We start from the raw sequence: 20,683 nt of genomic DNA on the forward strand, positions 1-20,683 counted from the left end.
AGGCTTTTGGTAACTATCTGGGGGTTCCTCTCCACAGTGATAGAGTTTCTAAAGCTTCTTTTAAAGAGATCTTCAATAGATCTAATAGTAAATATGCTAGTTGGAAAGCTAAATCCCTTTCTCTTGCGGGCCGTCTAACCTTGATCCAATCGGTGAACTGTGCGGTTCCTAATCACATTATGCAAGCTTGTAAACTTTCGGGGCATGTTCTTAATGGTCTTGATAAAATCAATCGTCGTTTCTTGTGGGGGGGACTCGGAAGAGGGGAAAAATCCATCTTGTTCCTTGGAAAGAGGTTTGCCAACCTAAGAATATGGGAGGTTTGGAGATTAGACAAGCCAGGGACAACAATAAAGTGTTGTTAATGAAACTTCTTTGGAGGATGTGGGAATCCTCGTCTGCTCTTTGGGTTCGGTTATTGTGCGGGAAATATAGAAAGGATAGGATTTTTGGGGGACCAAATGAGAGGGTTCTTAATTGTTCTTTCTTATGGAAAGGGGTTAATGCTGTGTTTTCTGAGTTTTGCTCTGGGATTGGTTGGTCGGTGGGCAATGGTAGATCTATTAGTTTTTGGAATGACATCTGGCTTGGGAAGAAGCCTTTATTAGAGATTTGTACTTCTCTGCCACCTCTAGAGATTCGTAATTGGAATATTGCAGATGTTGTGGATTCAGAGGGTGATTGGGTTTGGTCGAGATTTGAGGTTCACCTTAGTCTGGAAACGCTCTTGAAGATTCGGGGAGTTAAAGTTAGTAGTAAGGAGGAAGATGGGGATAATCACTGTTGGTCCCTTACAAACAACGGTGCTTATTCTTACAAATCTGCTTTTGAGGCATTTAATCTTAATTTGAATACTCCCCCTTCAGTCGCCTGGAAGAATATTTGGGCCTTAAAAGTTCCTTATCGCATTAGAAGTTTCCTGTGGCTTGGTGCAAAGAATAGGTTACTTACAAATGTTGAAAGGAAAACACGCCATTTAATGGATTCTGATACTTGTTGTAGATGCAGAGCTCATGCGGAAACCATCTTCCATGTTCTAAGAGATTGTGCTAAAAGTAAAAATGTGTGGAGGAAAGTTCTTCCGGTTCATTTGCTTTCGAATTTCTTTGCCCTTTCTGACCGTGATTGGTTTATTGATGGTGTTAGTGGTTTGTTATTGCCTGAGTTAGAGCATGGTGCTATCCTCTTTGTTGTTGTCTGTCACCAGCTTTGGCAGTGGAGGAATGCTGATATCTTTGGAGATGGAGCTATTGTTATTCCTAATTTACTTGTTTTCTTCTCTAAGAAAATCAATACTATTATTGATAGCTTTAAGGAGGATATTTTATCTAATATTATCCAGAGAACTATTGTTCATCTATTTGGATGGAGTAGACCTGGTGAAGGGATAGTTAAATTAAATACTGACGGCTCTTGTCTTGTAGACGGCAGAATTGCGGCTGGAGGTGTTTTGAGAGATGCTGATGGTGCTTGGGTGTCTGGCTTTGCTCAGAATCTGGGGTTGGGATCTTCCTTCACTGCTGAGCTTTGGGGGATCTTCTCTGGGCTTAGGATCGCCAAAAATCTGGGTTTGAAAAGACTACTCGTGGAATCAGACAACCTCGAAGCGGTCAAAATGATCTCTGATAATAAAGCTATGAGTCTAGGTTGCCAAAATTTAGTTAAAGAGATCAAAAGATTGTATGCCTCATTCGATACCATCAGCTTTGGTCACGTCTTCAGGGAGCAGAATCGAGTGGCAGACCGCCTAGCTGCTGAGGGCCATGTGAGGTTTTTGGGAGTAACAACTTTCTCTTCTGCTCTGGACTTCCTTTTTTCAATACTTTCGGATGATCAGGTGGGGGTTAGCTTTCTTAGACTAATCTCGGGTTAGTTTATGGGGCTTTTATTTGTTTTTTCTTTCCTTTTCCTACCAAAAAAAATTAAGTTAATTAATAAAATAATAGAAGATTAAAGGATGAGAGCGAAACAATGATTCTATATGAGAATGAAATTTTATTAATTAAGAAATTTTTGTTTGTACAACTAAACAATATAGAATTCACTTTTTTTATGACCAAACGACCCTTACGAGATCTACAAATGTTAGAACACGTGCGAAGCGTGTGTCTCAATTCATATTTTTTAAATTACCCACGGACAGATCTAGACCGACGAACGTAAGTTCACAGTCCTCTTTTCACTGAAGTCTAGAATTTGCCTAATGCTGGAAACAGCAATTTCATATCCTTCTCCTGTTTATTGATCCAACCATTCAAAATCACAGATCCGATCTCAAAACTTCGTCTTCTTCAATTTCCTTTTCTTCATCATAACACCATTTTCAAAGCTCAAATTTTACTTCTCGCTAATTGTGTTATAGTTAGAATACTTCTAAAACAATGTCGGCATTTTTGCATCAAAGACCTCTCCATGGTCCTCTCTCAGATCCTTTCCCATTATCACCGCGCTTATCCTCCAATTCCCAGAGACAAATTACGATATTCAGCCGTACAGGTCTCATAGTTTTGTTCGCTCTTATGCTAATTTTCGGTGTATTCATGCCATGGACGGAGATGCCTCAGGGGTTCTTCTCGGTTTCTAAATCCTCTATCACTAAATGGCGTCAATACACTCTGGCCGAAGCGGTTTCGTTTGTGGCTGAGAATGGGACCTTGATTGTTTGTGCAGTTAGCGAACCTTACTTGCCATTTCTTAACAATTGGCTGATTAGCATTTCAAGGCAAAAGCACCAGGAGAAGGTCCTTGTGATTGCTGAAGATTATGCAACGCTTCAAATAATCAATGAGAAGTGGCCAGGTCATGCTGTTCTTGTTCCCCCTGCACCTGATTCCCAAACTGCTCATAAGTTTGGTTCTCAGGTATGGTTGCAACTTTCAATTTGGGTGTTTCATATCATCTTATCTTACTTTTACTCTTTGAAGTGAAGTTGTTAGGTTTTCTCCGGTTGTGAGAGCATTTATTCTTGCAATCGATGGGGTTATTTCAGTTGATTAAGTTACTACTTTCAGCTAATTGAAAGACACTGTTTCTAACTTTGTAACGAGCTGGTGAATAGCATGTATATATTGTTGCTTTGGCTGAAGTTTCATTCAGTCCTCACAGTTTTAAAATGTATCCACATGTTCAAAGTAATCTTACTAATACTAATATTTTCCATTTTCGATGTGGGATTTAGTTTATTTCTTGCCATTTTTTAGGGCGGCTCTTCCTTAGGCTATGTTGCACCGATAAGAAAACGGACACTAGAAAATGTTATTTCTAAAAGCACAGTCTTCATAACATAATCTTCAAATGGAAACAAATATAAATACAGTTACAAAATACTGAAACGCTTCTAAAGAGGTGTCTCTGTGCAAGATAGTCTTCGGACATCACTCCTTCATGACCTAGTCATTATAGACCCATAAATTTCCGCCTATTTAACCCCGAAACAAAACATCGTACATGGAGAGTCCTCTCTAATTCTGGTACCTATGGTAATGACATGACCCAATACTATATAGATATTATCTGTTTTGGTGCAAGTCCCATTACTTGACCCTCACCGCTATAAAACTCATCTGCATGTACTGAAAATATACCTTACCAATATATCCCAGTTACTCCCTTTGCATTTATGATGTAGATCAGTTCACGTAGAGAGCTACTCTCTTGTACGGCCTTCCACCCTGGGGGCCACCCTTCAAGGCTAAGTCGTTACAGCTGTTTCACTAATTCTTCAATGCGAATTTGTAACAATTTATTTAGTTAGGATTGGATAAAATTATTCTTGGGAGTATTAGTTTCTAAATTATCATGCCAATGTTCTTTATTAAACTGGGGATTACTTGTATAATTTTGATGGGAAATTTGACTGCTTTCCTTGAATTGTTTTCTTAGTGGTTCTTTGGCAATTGGCTTGCCTTTGTCTGTTCTGTATATAGACTTCGCTTTGCTTTTCTAAAGGGTCTTGTTTGGGTTCTTTGAATAGGGATTCTTCAATTTCACATCCCGAAGACCTCGTCACCTGCTGCACATTTTGGAACTTGGGTATAATGTTATGTACAATGATGTTGATATGGTCTGGCTGGGAGATCCCTTCACCTATTTGGAGGGAAAGCATGACGTGTACTTCACTGATGACATGACTGCTGTAAGTATAGTCTAGTTATGGTGCATTCATTGTGAAGTATGAATTATCCTTCTTTGGGAAAGTAGAGCAACTGATAACAGTTATGAATCATCGTTACCGATGATTAAAATAGAAATGGTGGAGAAGTTTTGCTCAATTTGACATGTTTGAAAATTGACTTACAAAGCTTTTGATCACTTTGCATAGCCAAATTAAAACCAGCATTATATTTGGCTACGAACTTTCTCAGTGACCGGGCTGAGCATACAGGGGCTGGAAATTGTTATGACATTGTTAAATTAAATTGGACTGCTATCTTATACTCGTATATTGTCTAGCTCGTGAACTAAAGTTCCTTTCGCTAGTTGGTGTCTGCATGTTGAATAAGCCATGATATTAGTTGCTTGATATTGGAAATGAACCGTCATATATAGGTATTGTTTTGTGGTCAAGCCATGTGTGCAGACGTTGTGTTGTGTAGGATATTAGGATTGCATTTTAACACCGAGTCTGGTGATACTGCTCTTAAAATTTTCTTCAAACATTACCTTACGTAGCTTTCTAAGACATTTTCCATAGGTCAACTTGACCAGAGCTTTCGATTTCCTGGAATCTGTATGTGTTTCTATGGAATGAAGTTGCTATCTTCGTAACTAACTTTGCATTGGATGTGCAGATAAAGCCTCTGAATCATTCTCATGATCTTCCACCTCCAGGGAAAAAGGGGCGAACTTATATATGCAGCTGCATGATTTTCCTGCGTCCTACGGAGGGTGCAAAACTAGTAATGAAGAAGTGGATTGAGGAACTTCGAGCTCAGCCATGGTCGAAAGCAAAGAAAGCGAATGATCAGCCTGCTTTCAACTGGGCACTGAATAAGACTGCTGGACAGGTTCGAAGGAAGAGCAATCGCATTTTTTGACTTGGCTCGTATTCGCTTTGTTCTGTTCGGAGTTGTGCTGAACAACTACTAATGTGTATTTATGATGTTTGATCCAGGTGGACCTCTACTTGCTGCCACAGGCGGCATTCCCAACAGGAGGATTATACTTCAAGAACCAGACATGGGTGCAGGAAACAAAGGGAAAACATGTTATCATTCATAATAACTACATCACTGGTTTTGAGAAAAAGATAAAACGTTTCCGCGATTTTGGTCTCTGGTTGGTGGATGATCATGCTCAAGAGTCCCCACTCGGAAAATTATGATGAATCGGTCGATAGATATATCTTACGAGCTATCCATCCAGCCCTGGGTAAAATGGTGTATTCTCCCAATCAGCTGCAAGTGGGTTAGATCATAATGAAGTATTAGAAGCTAACACGACCATTTGTTGAGCTCTGTTTTTCAGAATGGTGATCTAAGTATTGTTTGGTGTATATTCATTCGTAGCAGGGTTGATTAGCACAACTGCAGAAGGTTATCGTATGAATCATTATTCCCTTTTTGACAACACAACTCCTACCTCGTTCTAGACTTGAACTTCAATAGAAATTAGCTGTTAAAAAAGTTCATGGAAAGGCTATTCTTTTGTACCAAATCAACCAATTCTTTGAATTTCAAGTGAACTATTTTTTTTCAGAGATGTATAAATTCCTCAAACAAAAATTCATTTCCCATGTCTATGTCTTAAAAGACATAATCCATATGATCTAATAATCCTATACCCACTTACGGATTGACAACGTATGTTGAGTTGTATGTTGAGTTTGTGAGAAGTAATGTATAACTCAGCTGACAATATATGGTGATTTTGTGAGAAGAGATCTATAATTTAGTTGACAAATATGGTGAGTTTGTGAGAAGAGATCCGGTTCAATTTTGTGATTTAAATTAAAATAATCCTATGCCCCAACATAGTATTGTAACTGTTGAAATGTGGTGTTTCCCTAAAAATGGAAGTGGATATTTTAGGATACAGCTATGTAATTAGAGAAAGGTCAAATACTAGAATAGGCCGATTCACAAAACTTCTATTGCACTCTTCTTTTCTATGTTCCCATACTTATAGGGAAATATAATTGATAGTAAATAGTATTATATATATATATATATTTCAGGATCTCTCCTGTACTATAAAAAGTTATTAAATTTACCATGTGTTAAAAATATAAATATATTGTTTTTTCACCTGTTAGAAGTATAGTGGGTAAATATTGCAAAATGAAATATCCAGAAAGATCACTAATATTATGAAGAACAACCCATAAAATATGAGTAAACCCATAAATACCATTTCCCTTTTAGAAATACACAAATTATTATAGAAAAGGGGGTGTCCGCTATGGGTACTTTGTTTTTCACAAAGTACCGTTACTTGGTGCTCATTTTCACCATTGGATGAATTTTATGCTCCATCATCCAATTGTGAAAACCACACCAAGTAACGGTACTTTGTAAAAAACAAAGTAACTATAGCGGATAACAGCTGTTTGTTTCTACTTTGTATGTTGCTTGGACGCCAAAGTAGAAAATAAAATAATGAAGAGTCGGTCGATTGTAAATTTACTACAAAAAAATATTAATATGTAAAAGAATAATAATTTCTTTACGTAATATTTAATATCCCTTTGGCTCCCAAATTAAAGTTTTAAAGTCAATTAGGATTTTATTCAAATAAAATCAAAGCCCTCGTATGTGGTTCTAGCCTGGTAACCCTATTCGCCGCCGATTAAGGTTTCTCAGGTTTTTTCCGGCCGACTTGGCCATTATTTTGCAGCAAAGTCTGCGTTATTCCTCAATTGAGTGTGTTGTGTGAGTCGAGATGGGGGAGGAGTTGGAGGCGGCGTGGCGACGGCTGCGGGTTACAGAGGAAGATGAAGCGGAGGTAGAGATTGGAGAGGAGGAGCTCAAAGACGATCCCAGTGCGAAATTGAAACTCTTGGGGCGACTGGTATCATCTAAGCCTCTCAAATTGAAATCAATGGCTAATGCTTTCTCGTCCATATGGCGCACAAACAAAGGATTTAAGATGAATGAGTGTGGTAACGAAGCCTTTATGATCGACTTTGAATCAGAACGAGATAAGGAGAGAGTCCTGGCGGAATCGCCCTGGAACTATGATCGGCAGCTAGTAATCTTGACAAGCCTTGATGGAGGCACTCAACTCTCTAATATTAATCTTCATAAGTGTGATTTCTGGGTGAGACTGAATGACTTACCATTCAATTGTCGTGGAGTCAAAACAGTGACAAAGATAGCTAACATAGCGGGAGAAGTTAAACTGATTGATGAAGCAAGTCTTGCAAACTGGGCAAGCTATATCCGAGTTTGTATCACTATGGACATCCGGAAACTACTGAAGCGTGGAATAAAGATTAAGAATGGGGAAGGGAAGCTTCTGTGGATTAAATGCCAATACGAAAAATTACCGAACTATTGCTACCTATGTGGCTTAATCGGGCACGTGAGGGATGATTGTGAATGTGAGCAGTTGGAGAATGAAGAGGAGGAGTGGCCTTACGGACCAGAATTGCGTGCCTCACCAATTAGACTGAGGTCTTTCAACTGCGGATTTAGAGATAAAACAAAAGGGGAAGGAGCACGCAGCCAATCTGAATCAGGGGATACGGGCAGACAGAGCACCAGGCGTCAACTTTTTTGCCAAAATTCAGTCAATTCGAGGGTGCCTGAGATTGGGGAATCGATAGTTCAAACACAGATTGAGAGGGCGCCTGAAATTGGGGCAGCCGATGCAGCTCTAGCTGAATCAGAAGCTGAGGAGAGAGGACAGAAAATAGAGAAGGGGAAACAAGTTGCACTTGCTTTTGATATGGGGTGTCATGAGCCAACAAAGGGTACTGAGCGAAGAAAGGTACATGGGAAGAGACGGTTCAGAATGAAAAATTTAGCCAGAGGGAAAATGGGAGAGGAGGCCTAGAAGGAGGTAGCAAAGGAGATAGCGAGTCAGGGTCATAAAAGAATTCTAGATGATGATGATATTGAAATGACTCATGCTGAGGAAGGGAAGAGGCAACGAATGAATGTACAAGACAATTTTGAACGGGTGGAGGTCGAAGAGCGACCCCACCCCTCATTATGAAACTCTTTAGTTGGAATGTACGGGGATTGGGCAACCCACGTGCATTCCGCTCCCTCAAGCAACAGCTGAGGTCTTGCTGCCCCGACATCATCTTCCTCATGGAGACGAAGTTGTATAATAGAGAATTGGAGGGTTTTAGAAGAGCCTTTCGGGAATATGAGTGTTTCTGTGTCCAACCTACAGGAAGACGAGGAGGCTTACTACTGGCATGGAAACGAGATATTGCACTTGAAATCCAAAACTTTGGGGATCACTGTATCTATTTTTTCCTGCGGAACAATGAAAATGAGATTAGTTGGCGTGGGATTGGCTGTTATGGTTGGCCCGAAGAGGCTAACAAATTTCGTACTTGGGAGTTACTCAGGCATTTGTCAGAACTCCACCAGTACCCTCTTTTAGTGTTTGGAGATTTGAATGAAATTATGTACTCGTCAGAGAAGTTGGGAGGCCGGGAGAAGGAATGGGATAAAATGGCGGCTTTTATAGGGTGTGCACAAGACTGTAACCTCCGGGACCTGGGCTTTGAGGGGCCTAAATATACATGGTATAATGGTAGAAGAGAAGAGGAAGCGATTTTTGAGAGACTTGATCGCTTCCTGGGAGATTCAGAATGGGAAAGCCTATTTCCAAGCAGTAAAATTGTTCATCTGACACGCTATGGGTCAGACCACTGTCCAATTCTCCTAGATACACACGGACAGCGACAGAGTTCAGGAAAACGGAAAAGGCTGTTCAGGTTTGAATGAATGTGGATGAGAGAGCCAACATGTCGGGAGATTATAACAGATGTGTGGAGAAATAGGCCCAATGATGCGGACATCCTAACTGGGATCAACAATCACACGTGCCTTGGCGGATCTCCTCTCGGCGTTCCCACCGAGGTTGTATCTAGGAGGGCGGATCCCCTTAACACGCGAGCGGGGCGGATCTAGGCGTACATTGGGCGGATCTCAAGTTTACTTCCTGCCGAAGGAATTCACCAACAACCTCTGACGCTCCGTACCTGCACCTCTGTACCTGTTGTCTGGGCGCATTACCTATCTTACCCTCTTATTATTAACTGTATTGTAACCCTAGTAGGGGTAGTCCCTGTCCTTTGCTTATCTTTTAGAGGTTGTATTTAAACCCTCATTTTGTAAGGATATGGCAATTTTTTATCAATCAACTATCATTTCTCTTTGAGATTAAGGTTTATACCTTTGTTTATCGGGATTCACTCCTTCTAGTCTAGCTAGAGAAGAATATCTTTGTTGGTTTACGATTAAAACCTCCATTTATCGTTTTCAATCTGTATCAGTTGGTATCAGAGCCAATCGTTTCCTGACCCGAAACTTCTTTTGGCAATGGTTCAACCCCGACAACCGCAAGATTCCATGGAAACTAGTGACCGGAGATATGAGGAGCTGAGAGAGCACCTCGCGGAACAAATCCAGGCCAGCCTTGAGCGGCAGAAACAAAACGACCAACGATTCCAAGAGCTAACCGCTTCCCTGGAAAACCTCAGAATGGAGATCCGTGCAGTGGTCAGACCAGCCGCCGGGGAGTCCGACCAGAGAAGGGAAGGAGTCCTTGAACCACGACCCCAAAGGCAACCCACGCCACCTCGACTGCCATTGACAAATGTCCAACTTCCACAAATGGGTCCTAGGGATCCTGAGGTAAGAAGACCCAACTTTATCCTTGTGCGTAACGCTGATAGCGATAGTGATGATTTTGAGGATCTTGGGAATAATGGTGCCTTTAGAAATATAAGGGATGTTGGTCCGATTGATAACAGGCGTGTGGGTATGGCTAGGGCAGAACCAGACCTAGGAAACTTTGATAGAGATGACGCCTTTAAGCTAAAAATAGATTTACCATCTTTTGGTGGCGAGCTGGATATAGAGGGATTCTTAGATTGGTTATCGGAAGTTGAACGTTTCTTTGAGTATGCTGGGATTCCTGTTGAGAGGAAAGTAAGGCTGGTGGCGTATCGCCTGAAGGGTGGCGCATCAGTTTGGTGGGATCAGATGAGGGAAGAAAGAAGAAGAGGGGGCAGGGATCCGATTAGATCTTGGCTACGGATGAAGGCGATGCTGAGGGAGCGGTTCTTACCGCCGGACTACGAACAGTATATCTACAGCTCCTACAGAGGATGCTCTCAAGGGACCCGAAGTGTCCATGAGTATACAACATCCAGGATCGTATTGGCACACAGATGGTGGTTAGAGTACAAGATGCTAGGAATTTAGCCCTCAAGGCTGAGTCCCAACTGACCGGGAGATCCAGGAGATCCGCCACTACTGAGTATGCGCCTGGAGGAAGAGATAACGTGAAGTCTTACGACAAAGGCAAGCAGGTGGCGAGTGCCAGTGGGGCCAAGGTTAACAGTGTGGGAAGGGGATCCGTTGGAGATACTAGACCATACAAAGAAGCACCTATACCACCCAAGAGCAACAATCCGTATGCAAGGCCAGCACCTTTCAAATGTTTTCGGTGCAATGAGCCAGGACATAGATCCAATGAGTGTCCTAGAAGGAAGAGCGCCAACATGGTGGAGAGGTACGAAGATGACTATGACGAAGAGGATGAAGTATTTTGTGAACCCTTGGGGGAAGATGATGAGGTGGTGGGTGAAGAGAGGTACGCCATCCATGTGGTACGGTGTTTGTTAGTCTCCAGCCGGATAGAGGGCGATCAAAGGCACCGACTATTCAGAACCCGCTGTCTTGTGAAGGGTGGGCGATGTAATGTGATAATAGATAGTGGGAGCCAAGAGAACATTATGAGTAGCAGCGTCGTTCAGAAGTTCGGGTTGTTGGTAGAGGCGCACCCTGATCCCTACAGGGTGGGATGGATCAAGAACGTTGGCGAGTTGAGGGTGACCCAGAGATGCAAGGTACCGATTGAGATTGGTAACTATCATGATGAAGTCTGTTGTGACGTGGTCGATATGGACGCATGCCACCTATTGTTGGGCCGACCCTGGCAGTTTGATAACAACGCCACCCACGCCGGAAGAGAGAACACTTACAGATTTGTGAAGAATGGGGTGAAGTTTGTCCTTACACCAATGGTGAGAGAGCCAAAGGCCGACGAGAAGTCTACCTTGGTAGTCTGTCCTACACACAAATTGTTTGTCAGCGAATATGAAGAAAGCCAAATGGTATACGTGGTAATGGTTAAGGCGAATCACGAATCCGCCCAAAGGGACGAAAGGGAAATACCGAGTGAAGTGACCCGCCTACTTGGCGAGTATCAAGATCTGTTCCCCGACGAACTGCCGAGTGGGTTACCACCTTTGAGGGACATCCAACATCATATCGATCTTGTGCCCGGGGCTAGTTTACTAAGCCTCCCACATTATCGAATGAGCCCAAAGGAGAATGATGTCATGAGACAAAAGTGGAGGAACTCATCGAGATGGGATACGTTAGGGAGAGTATGAGTCCTTGCGCTGTTCCAGCTTTACTTACACCAAAGAAGGATGGGTCTTGGCGGATGTGTGTTGACAGTAGGGCTATTAACAAGATCACCATCAAGTATAAGTTCCCGATCCCAAGGTTGGATGACATGTTGGACCAACTTGGCGGATCTCGAGTCTTCTCCAAGATTGATCTCAGGAGTGGGTATCATCAGATACGAATCCGATCTGGGGATGAGTGGAAGACTGCCTTCAAGACAAGAGATGGATTGTATGAATGGTTAGTTATGCCCTTTGGGATGACCAACGCCCCTAGCACTTTTATGAGACTGATGAATCAGGTGCTTCGCCCAGTAATTGGGAAGTTCGTAGTTGTGTATTTCGACGACATTTTGATCCACAGCCAGACCTTGGCGGAACATGAAGAGCACTTGCAGACCGTGTTTGACCTGTTAAGGAAACACCAATTATACGCCAACACCAAGAAGTGTGACTTTGTCATGGAGAGCTTAGTTTTCCTTGGATTCGTGGTCAGTGGGAATGGAATCCAAGTTGATGGGGAGAAGGTAAGAGCCATCCGAGAATGGCCTACCCCGAGAAACGTGGGGGATATCAGGAGTTTTCATGGGCTAGCAACGTTCTATCGCCGATTCATTAAGAACTTCAGTTCCATAGTGGCCCCGTTAATAGAATGCTTGAAGAAAGGAAAGGGGTTCGAGTGGGCGGACGCCCAAGAAGAGAGCTTCGCCTTGATCAAGGAAAAGCTGAGTACAGCGCCAGTGCTGGCGTATCCCGATTTTGACAAATTGTTTGAAGTTGAGTGTGATGCCAGTGGAATTGGGATTGGTGGTGTCTTGATGCAAGAAAAGAGGCCCATTACCTACTTCAGTGAGAAGCTCTGTGAGGCACGGCAAAGGTGGGCAACGTATGATCAAGAGTTTTATGCTGTAGTGAGGGCATTGAAAGTATGGGAACATTACTTGGTGGGAAAAGAGTTCATCCTCTACACTGACCATCAAGCTCTCAAATACCTGGGAAGTCAGAAGCAACTTCGAAGCGCCATGCACGCCCGGTGGTCTGCCTTCATAGATAAGTTCCCCTATAAGCTTATCCATAAGGCCGGAAAACAGAACATAGTGGCAGACGCTTTGAGTCGGAGGATTGCACTAATAAAAACAGTCAACCTGGAGACCGATTGTTTCGAACACATCAGAGGAGAGTACCTGGCGGATCCTGACTTTGGAAGTATCTGGGAGAAGTGCCAGCGCCAACCTGGGGATGGGGCGTATCACTTAATGGATGAGTATCTAATGAGGGGCAACCAACTTTGTTTACCCTGCACTTCTATCCGCGAGAAGGTGGTCCGAGATCTACATGGCGGATCCCTGGGGGGGCATTTTGGGCGAGACAAGACATATGCAGCAGTGAGTTCCCGTTATTTCTGGCCCAAAATGAGAAGAGATGTGGCGTACCTGGTAGAACGATGCTATATCTGCCAGACCGCCAAGGGACACGCTACAAATGCTGGCTTACAGCTACCCTTGCCTGTACCAGAAACCATATGGGAGGATCTGTCCATGGATTTTGTCCTAGGGTTACCCAGAACTCAGAGAGGCATGGATTCCATCTTTGTGGTTGTTGACCGGTTTTCGAAAATGGCACACTTCATACCATGCCGTAAGACTAACGACGCCTCAGCGACTGCCAAGCTATTCTTCAAAGAGGTTGTCAGATTACATGGTGTACCAAAGAGCATTGTCTCAGACCATGACACAAAGTTCCTGAGTCACTTCTGGCGGACCTTGTGGGCTCTTTTTGATACTTCTCTGAAGTTTAGTACCACCGCCCACCCTCAGACAGACGGACAGACAGAAGTGGTCAATCGGACTCTGGGAAACTTACTGCGCAGCAAATGTAAGGATAAGCCCAGGATGTGGGACGTGGTTTTAGCACAAGCTGAGTTCGCCTACAATGGATCTGTACACTCGGGAACTGGGAAGTCACCCTTTGAGGTAGTATACACTAAGACCCTGAATCACGTCCTTGATATAGCCCATCTTCCCAAAGGAAACGTGACTGCAAACCAGCTAGCCAGAGACTATGTCCAGATGCACCAAGAGGTGAAGGAGACTCTTGAGGAGAGAAACCAGAAACTAAAGGCTAAGGCGGATGAGCACCGCAGGGACCTACAGTTCGAAGTGGGAGATGAGGTTATGGTTCACTTGGGAAAAGAGAGGCTCGCCAACGCCACAAGCAGCAAGCTTCGACCGAGAAAGTACGGGCCATATAAGATCACCAAGAAGGTCAATGCCAATGCCTATCACATAGCTTTGCCAAACTGGCTTGGTAAAGCCTCACCGGCGTTCAATGTTCGTGACCTTAGCCCGTGGAAGTCAGATGGCCCTTTGGAGAACAACACAGACCAGCCAGTACCGAATTCTTTTAAAGAAGGAGAGAATGATGCGGACATCCTAACTGGGATCAACAATCACACGCGCCTTGGCGGATCTCCTCTCGGTGTTCCCACCGAGGTTGTATCTAGGAGGGCGGATCCTCTTAACACGCGAGCGGGGCGGATCTAGGCATACGCCATGAGGCGTACCAATAACTACATTGGGCGGATCTCAAGTTTACTTCCTGCCGAAGGAATTCACCAACAACCTCTGACGCTCCGTACCTGCACCTCTGTACCTGTTGTCTGGGCGCATTACCTATCTTACCCTCTTATTATTAACTGTATTGTAACCCTAGTAGGGGTAGTCCCTGTCCTTTGCTTATCTTTTAGAGGTTGTATTTAAACCCTCATTTTGTAAGGATATGGCAATTTTTTATCAATCAACTATCATTTCTCTTTGAGATTAAGGTTTATACCTTTGTTTATCAGGATTCACTCCTTCTAGTCTAGCTAGAGAAGAAGATCTTTGTTGGTTTACGATTAAAACCTCCATTTATCGTTTTCAATCTGTATCACCCAATAGGAGGGCGGATCAAAAAGTGGAGGAATGTGCTTCGCGACTACTACATTGGAATCAGGTATCCTTTGGCAACATTCAAACATAATTACGGAATCTAAATGGTGAACTGTTAGCGCTGCAGAATCAAGGCCGAGATAGTAGAAACATCGAAACGCAACAGGGGCTAGTTGAAAGAAAAGCAGAGCTGCAATTGAGGGAAGAAGTAATATGGAAGCAGAGGGCACGGGTTGTGTGGCTGCAGGAGGGCGACAAAACTCAAGTTTTTTCCACGCGCAGGTGTCGAATAGAAGAAGTAACAATAGGCTACGACGACTGCAAAATTGCAGGGGGGAACTGACGAAATCGGAAGAGGAAATGGGCGGGATAAAGAGTATTTCAGAAATATTTTTACAGCAGGTCAGACCCAAGGAATTGATGAATTCGTAGAAACAGTTTCAAGTAAGATAACAGCAGAACAAGTCAGGAAGCTTACCGAACCGTTCTCAGAACTATAAATAAAAGGGGCTCTCTTCCAGATTCACTCGGAAAAGGCACCTGGACCGGACGGTATGCCTGCACTTTTCTATCATAATTATTAGAGCATTGTGAGTGAAACTGTTGTTGAATTGGCACTGAACTACTTCAATAATGGTATTCTACCGGAAAAACTGAACCACACCCATGTTACCCTAATACCGAAGGTGAAGAACCCGACTAGTGTGCATGAGCTACGCCCCATTAGCCTATGCAATGTTCTGTACAATGTCATCTCAAAGGTTCTAGCAAATCGATTAAAGGTAACTCTAAATAGTGTAATTTGTAAAACACAAAGCGCCTTTGTGCCAAGAAGAGCAATCACTGATAATACCCTTATTGCCTTTGAGGTCTTTCACTCAATGAAAAAAGACTAAAAGGCAAAAAGGGGACTTTCACGCTTAAATTAGATATGAGTAAAGCATAGGGCCGTATTGAATGGGTTTATTTGGAAAAGATTATGCTGAGACTGGGCTATCCAAACTGCTTTGTGAATTTAATTATGGGATGTGTTAGATTTGCAACCTTTTCGTTTATGGTAAATGGATACCCTAGAGGGTTTGTAGAGCCGAAAAGGGGAATTAGGCAGGGGGACCCCTTATCACCGTACTTATTTGTACTTTGTGCAGAAGGTCTATCAGCCAGGATAGATAAAGAAGTGCAAAGGGGAAAACTACAAGGCGTGAAGGTGGGGAGGGCGTGCCCAGTAGTTAGTCACCTGCTCTTTGCGGATGACTTACTCATTTTTGGTAGAGCAACCATAAATGAAGGAATGGTGGTCAAAACCATATTAGAGTAGTACGAGTTGGCATCGGGACAAAAGGTGAACAATGAGAAGTGTTGGTCCCGTGTGATTAGTTCCAAGGGGGGGTTAGGAACTAATATAACTTTTTTTCGCTAATTTAATTAATCTTGCTGACTTGATAATTTTGGTGAGTTTATTAACTCAGCTTTGGTCAGCTTGGCCGATCTTAATGTAAGACAGCTTTAGTCAGATGCTGAATAAGACTGTTTCACTTGAGAGTAGGGAATTGACACTTTTGTGGTCAGCTTCCAACTCAGCACTCTAATTTACTCAGTGTCAGGTTTAAACAGTTTATATGCTGAGTAAATATAACAAGCAACACATGCACATATATATATATAGTCAAGAGAGTTAGAAATTACTCAGTATCACTTATCCTGGTTCGGCCTCTCTGCCTACGTCCAGTCCCCAGACTCATCCGGGCTTTTAGAATCCAATACTGAGCTCTTTAAGGGTAGAGCACAAACCGGTTACAAGGCAGTTGAATATGCAAGAGTACCTTCCTCTATTCGTCTACTCAACTCCTACTAAGTGCTACAACCTAGCACCTAGATTTCTCTACCACTCAGTATTTACAACCAAACACTCAGCTTAACACTCTCAATTCACAATTTATACAACTTGCTCTTTTTGGGATAAAGAACACTTTAGATGATTACAAAACAATCAATCTAGCATTTAAACAGGAATAGAAAGTGGGTATAAGTTTTCTTTCTTGTTTTTGAGTGCTTTGAACTTGTATTTTTCTCTCTTGTATATTCTGTAATTCGGCAATGATCCAAGAGAATTGCTTGTCCTTTTATAGTTGAACTTTGAGGATCAAATGATTTGAATTTGATTTGTCCGTTGAATCCAAAACGGCTCTTTTGGGGGACAAGCTTCTGGTCAGCTTCAGATGTGCACGCCTATCATGTTTTCTGATTTCCTCAGATGTCAGGCTTGTCTTCTTCCTGCAGGCTTTGTCTTCTTGCGGCAGTTTGTCTTATAGCAAAGAACAGTTGACCCATACTCCTCGGAATTTGGCTTTTGCATAATTCCAAGGCTTCTATTATTGGTGCAGACAGTTGTCGAATTTGTCTTTTAGCTAACGGATCATTCATGCTGTCCTGAAGATCACTCAGCTTCACTTCGATAGTCATTGTCTTTGATTGTCACCAATTCTCATATTGAGTTCTTTTTCACTCAGCTTCCATGGTCAGCTTCGTTCTGCAAAATCTAGTTCTGAAGCAGACTTCCTTTATGCTGAGCTTCGTTCAACTCAGCTTCTTTGATCAGCTTCATTCTTAAGCTATTGTTTTGAAGATGACTTATCTTCTCTTGTGCTGAGTTGCTCTTCACTCAACTTGTATGCTGACTTTGTCCTGTCTTAATCTTTATTTCCTTTTGCATTTATACTCAATATTGAACAAACGGATTAGTACAATTAAATGAAAGCACTTAAATTTAATTGTCTCTTAATCATGGTTTAAACTTAAATGATTTTGTCAAATCAAAATCTTATGGAAAGGTGTTTCAACAAACTCCCCCATTTTGATGTTGGCAAAATATTTAATTTATGGAACTCAGTATTGAAATTCTCATGATTGAATTACATTTTATTCTTCTAAAATTACTCCCCCGTAAGATTTGCATATATTGTCTTAGCTTAACTCTAAACCTTCTCAAGATTTAATTGAGTAATTAGGGAAGACATGTTTATACTGACTTAGTTCAATCCTAGACTTTTTAAGATCTAATTCCGATGAACCTAGGTCAACTTTCAGAAGAGTTCAATGTTTACTCAGTCTGATACATGAATAGTTTTGGTATCAGAGTTTATGTGTGGATGTATCAGAGTTGATGTGTACTGAGTATATATTTTGAATTTATTTGTTTGTTCAAATTTTTAGACAGATCAGCATATAGTATAAGAATAAGCATTACTTATCAACAAAACAGTATGAATGAAAAATGCTTAAGTTGATATAAATGGTCAGCACAAAATACACAAGTCAATCTTTAAAGCTAAAGGCTAATCTATTTCTTATTGACTTGAGCTATCCCTTTGCCTTTGTCTTTGGCTTTCTTTTGCTGACTACCTGAAGTTTCTCCTGCCGTTGGCTGAGTTCCATCAGCTTGTGCTTTCTCCCCCGTTTTGCCACCATCAGGCGGAGGAGGGATGAAGGTATCATTGAGAGCAGCACGAGTCAGTTTGACCGAATATGCCTTGAGACGTTTCGTGCTTTCAAATAACCCATCAAGCACTGGAACTCCATCATCCAGTACTGTACCTGGGACGCGAATAGATGAGCTGATCATACTGAGCATGTATTCCTGTGACTTAGCTAGCCATGACATTGCTTCCGCTAGCTGGGCATAAGATTGATGGTACATTCTAAGTACAGCCTTGCCGTAAATGTCACGCTGAGCATTTGTGTGACGCACATGGCGAAATAGGCTTTGAGTGGTTTGGAGGATAGTATTGGTTTTGACCACATCAGTTTCCATCTCCTCTTTACTCAGATTCAGAAGACGGACAGCTTCACTAATTTCATCCATCGTACATTGGGAAGATGAAGAGAGAAGGTCACGAGTACCAGTCAGCTCAGAAGACAACTTGGTAAAACAATGATCTAACTCAGCAGAGGTAGCGTAGCCCGTGTTGACTGTAGGTAAAGCATTGATCTGTCCTTGAAGTGAATTCATCTGATTCACCACCATCAATATTAGCTCAGTCAGCTTGACAAAGGATTCTTGCTTGGGTTGCTGGGTTTGGACTGAGGTCATGACACTTACTAAATCTTTGAGATTCTTGATCTCATTGAGAAGCTGAGTGACAGACGAAAACTCTTGTGATTCAGCATTTGCGGACCCAGCAGCATCAGCATGAGAATTGTTTAAGTCCTGAAGAAGATGTTGAGCCGAGTCAATGATGCGACGTCCTGACTCAGTTGCATGAAGATAGGCAAATTGTGCCTCAGGATTTAACTTAGTGGCCGGAATTCTAGTAGCACCTGATTGAGGAGGTGTTTGGTGTTGTCCTTGAGTAGAAGTGCCAGTATGGTCAGCAGCTGGACTTTGATGTTGATGAGTAGCAGGAGCTGACTACTCAATGTTCTGCGAAATAGGATGGGAAGGAGGTGGATCTGTAGAGATAGTTACCTGCTCAACATGGACTTGAGTTGGTGCAGGGAGAGGCACCTCAGGTTGAGCAGGATTTTCCTTCGTGTGCTTGTCTCCTTGAGCATCTAGGACTTCGAGCTCTTGCTCGGCTTGGTTTGGATTTTCTGGAGTCTTGGCATGTTGCTCGGTATGAGTAACAGAGGCTTGTTTTTCCTGTGTAGATGGCTCAGGATGCGATGAGAAGAACTTAAATTGAGTATCTGTAAGGTCTGTGATTTCATCCCTCAGAGGCGAATCTCCCAGGAGGTCAATAACTGGAGATCTGTAGGCCTTCTTCTTAAGCCTTTTCAACTTTTTGGTCTTTAGGGGAGACGGGTCAGCAGGAATGGAATCAAAAGATGATTCTACGCCGAGATCAGTGTTGAGTCCTTCATTGACCATTTCTTATTCTGAGAGCTCATCATCAACTGTCTCATTCTGTACAGCTGGACTTTCAACTTCCTCAACATTCTCTGTTTGTTCTTGCTCAGTATAAGCTTCTTGATGTTGCTCAACATCCTCATCATGATAATGCTGACCTTCATTGTCGCTTTGTTCTTCTGCTTCTTGATCAGCAGGAATTTGCTCAAGGTCAATCTCTTTGCTTCTGATGAAGTGAGAATCATTAGGAACAGTAAAGCCAAGAGGGACAACTTCAACTGGACTCAGCTCAGAAGTTCTCTTCTTCTTCTTCAGAGGGGTTTCCTCACTTTCCAATTCATCAGGCTCATCTTGCCTCTTTCTTTTCTCTGCTGACTTACCCTGATCAACATTAACTTTCTTCCCCTTTGAGACAACCTGAATTTTCGTGGGGACAGCATCAACATCCTTTGAGCTAGTTTGGATTGCTTTGCGTTTCTTGTATCGCTTAGTTTGGACAGCAGCTTCGGCTACAACGATATTTTCTTCCTGAGGTTGCTCATCATCAGCTTCCTCCTGAGCTTCCCCTTGAGCTTCCTCGATGACCTCTTTTCCCTTCTTGGGCTTGATAGGTTGGTCATATACTAACCCAAACAACAACGCATCCGTAATTTCAGTTCCCATGGTTTCTGTTTCATTTATCAAGTCGATTTGGTGGTCTTCAAGGATTCTGGTAATAAGAGAACCCAGCCTGAGCTTGATAGTACTCCGTTGGAGTGCTCCTACCAGAAATACGGGCATGTTGAGAGGGCTGTAGGTCAGCATGTGCCAAATGAAGCATTACTCGAAATTTGAAGCTGATGATGCTGAGTTGATTTTTGGAAAGATGAAGTTAGTGAGGAGATAGTGAGCCATCTTTTGGTTTTGACCCATACATGTACTGGGTATTTCCCCTTTGTGACTTTCTGGTTTACAGAATGATACAGTGTGGTTAAGCTTTTCTTTAGTGGTCCTGAATTCCGTTCCGGTGTTTGGAAGGTTTAGTAAGGTTGCGAGATAGGAAGGGGTAATGGTGAGCTTCTTACCTTTAACGTGAGTTACTAGATGGTCAACATCACTTCCATCAACACAGAGGTTGGAGTAAAATTCACGTACTAACCTAGGATAGGTTCTTCCAGCAAGCGAAAAGAGTCCAGCCCATTCGTTTTTCACAATCCACTCACATAATGGTTGCTCATGTGCTATGAAGCTTGGAGAGAACCATCGACATCTGAGCACCTCATGATTCTTGACACTTAGGTACACCTTAACGAAGAATTTCTCATTCGG

At 42.5% G+C, this 20,683-nt stretch overlaps 1 protein-coding gene across 1 annotated transcript; it reads left to right on the forward strand.

Annotated features, from left to right (window-relative positions):
- Nucleotides 1–2,147: 2,147 nt before the first annotated feature.
- LOC136217141 (UDP-D-xylose:L-fucose alpha-1,3-D-xylosyltransferase MGP4) lies at nucleotides 2,148–5,696 on the forward strand. The gene is made up of 4 exons (XM_066003725.1): nucleotides 2,148–2,861; nucleotides 3,974–4,135; nucleotides 4,791–5,006; nucleotides 5,114–5,696. Exons 1-4 carry the CDS (start codon nucleotides 2,382–2,384, stop codon nucleotides 5,321–5,323), a joined length of 1,068 nt encoding a protein of 355 aa, XP_065859797.1. The 5' UTR covers nucleotides 2,148–2,381; the 3' UTR covers nucleotides 5,324–5,696.
- Nucleotides 5,697–20,683: the final 14,987 nt, after the last annotated feature.

Source organism: Euphorbia lathyris, chromosome 2 (genome assembly GCF_963576675.1).
Source record: "Euphorbia lathyris chromosome 2, ddEupLath1.1, whole genome shotgun sequence".
NCBI lineage: Eukaryota > Viridiplantae > Streptophyta > Magnoliopsida > Malpighiales > Euphorbiaceae > Euphorbia > Euphorbia lathyris.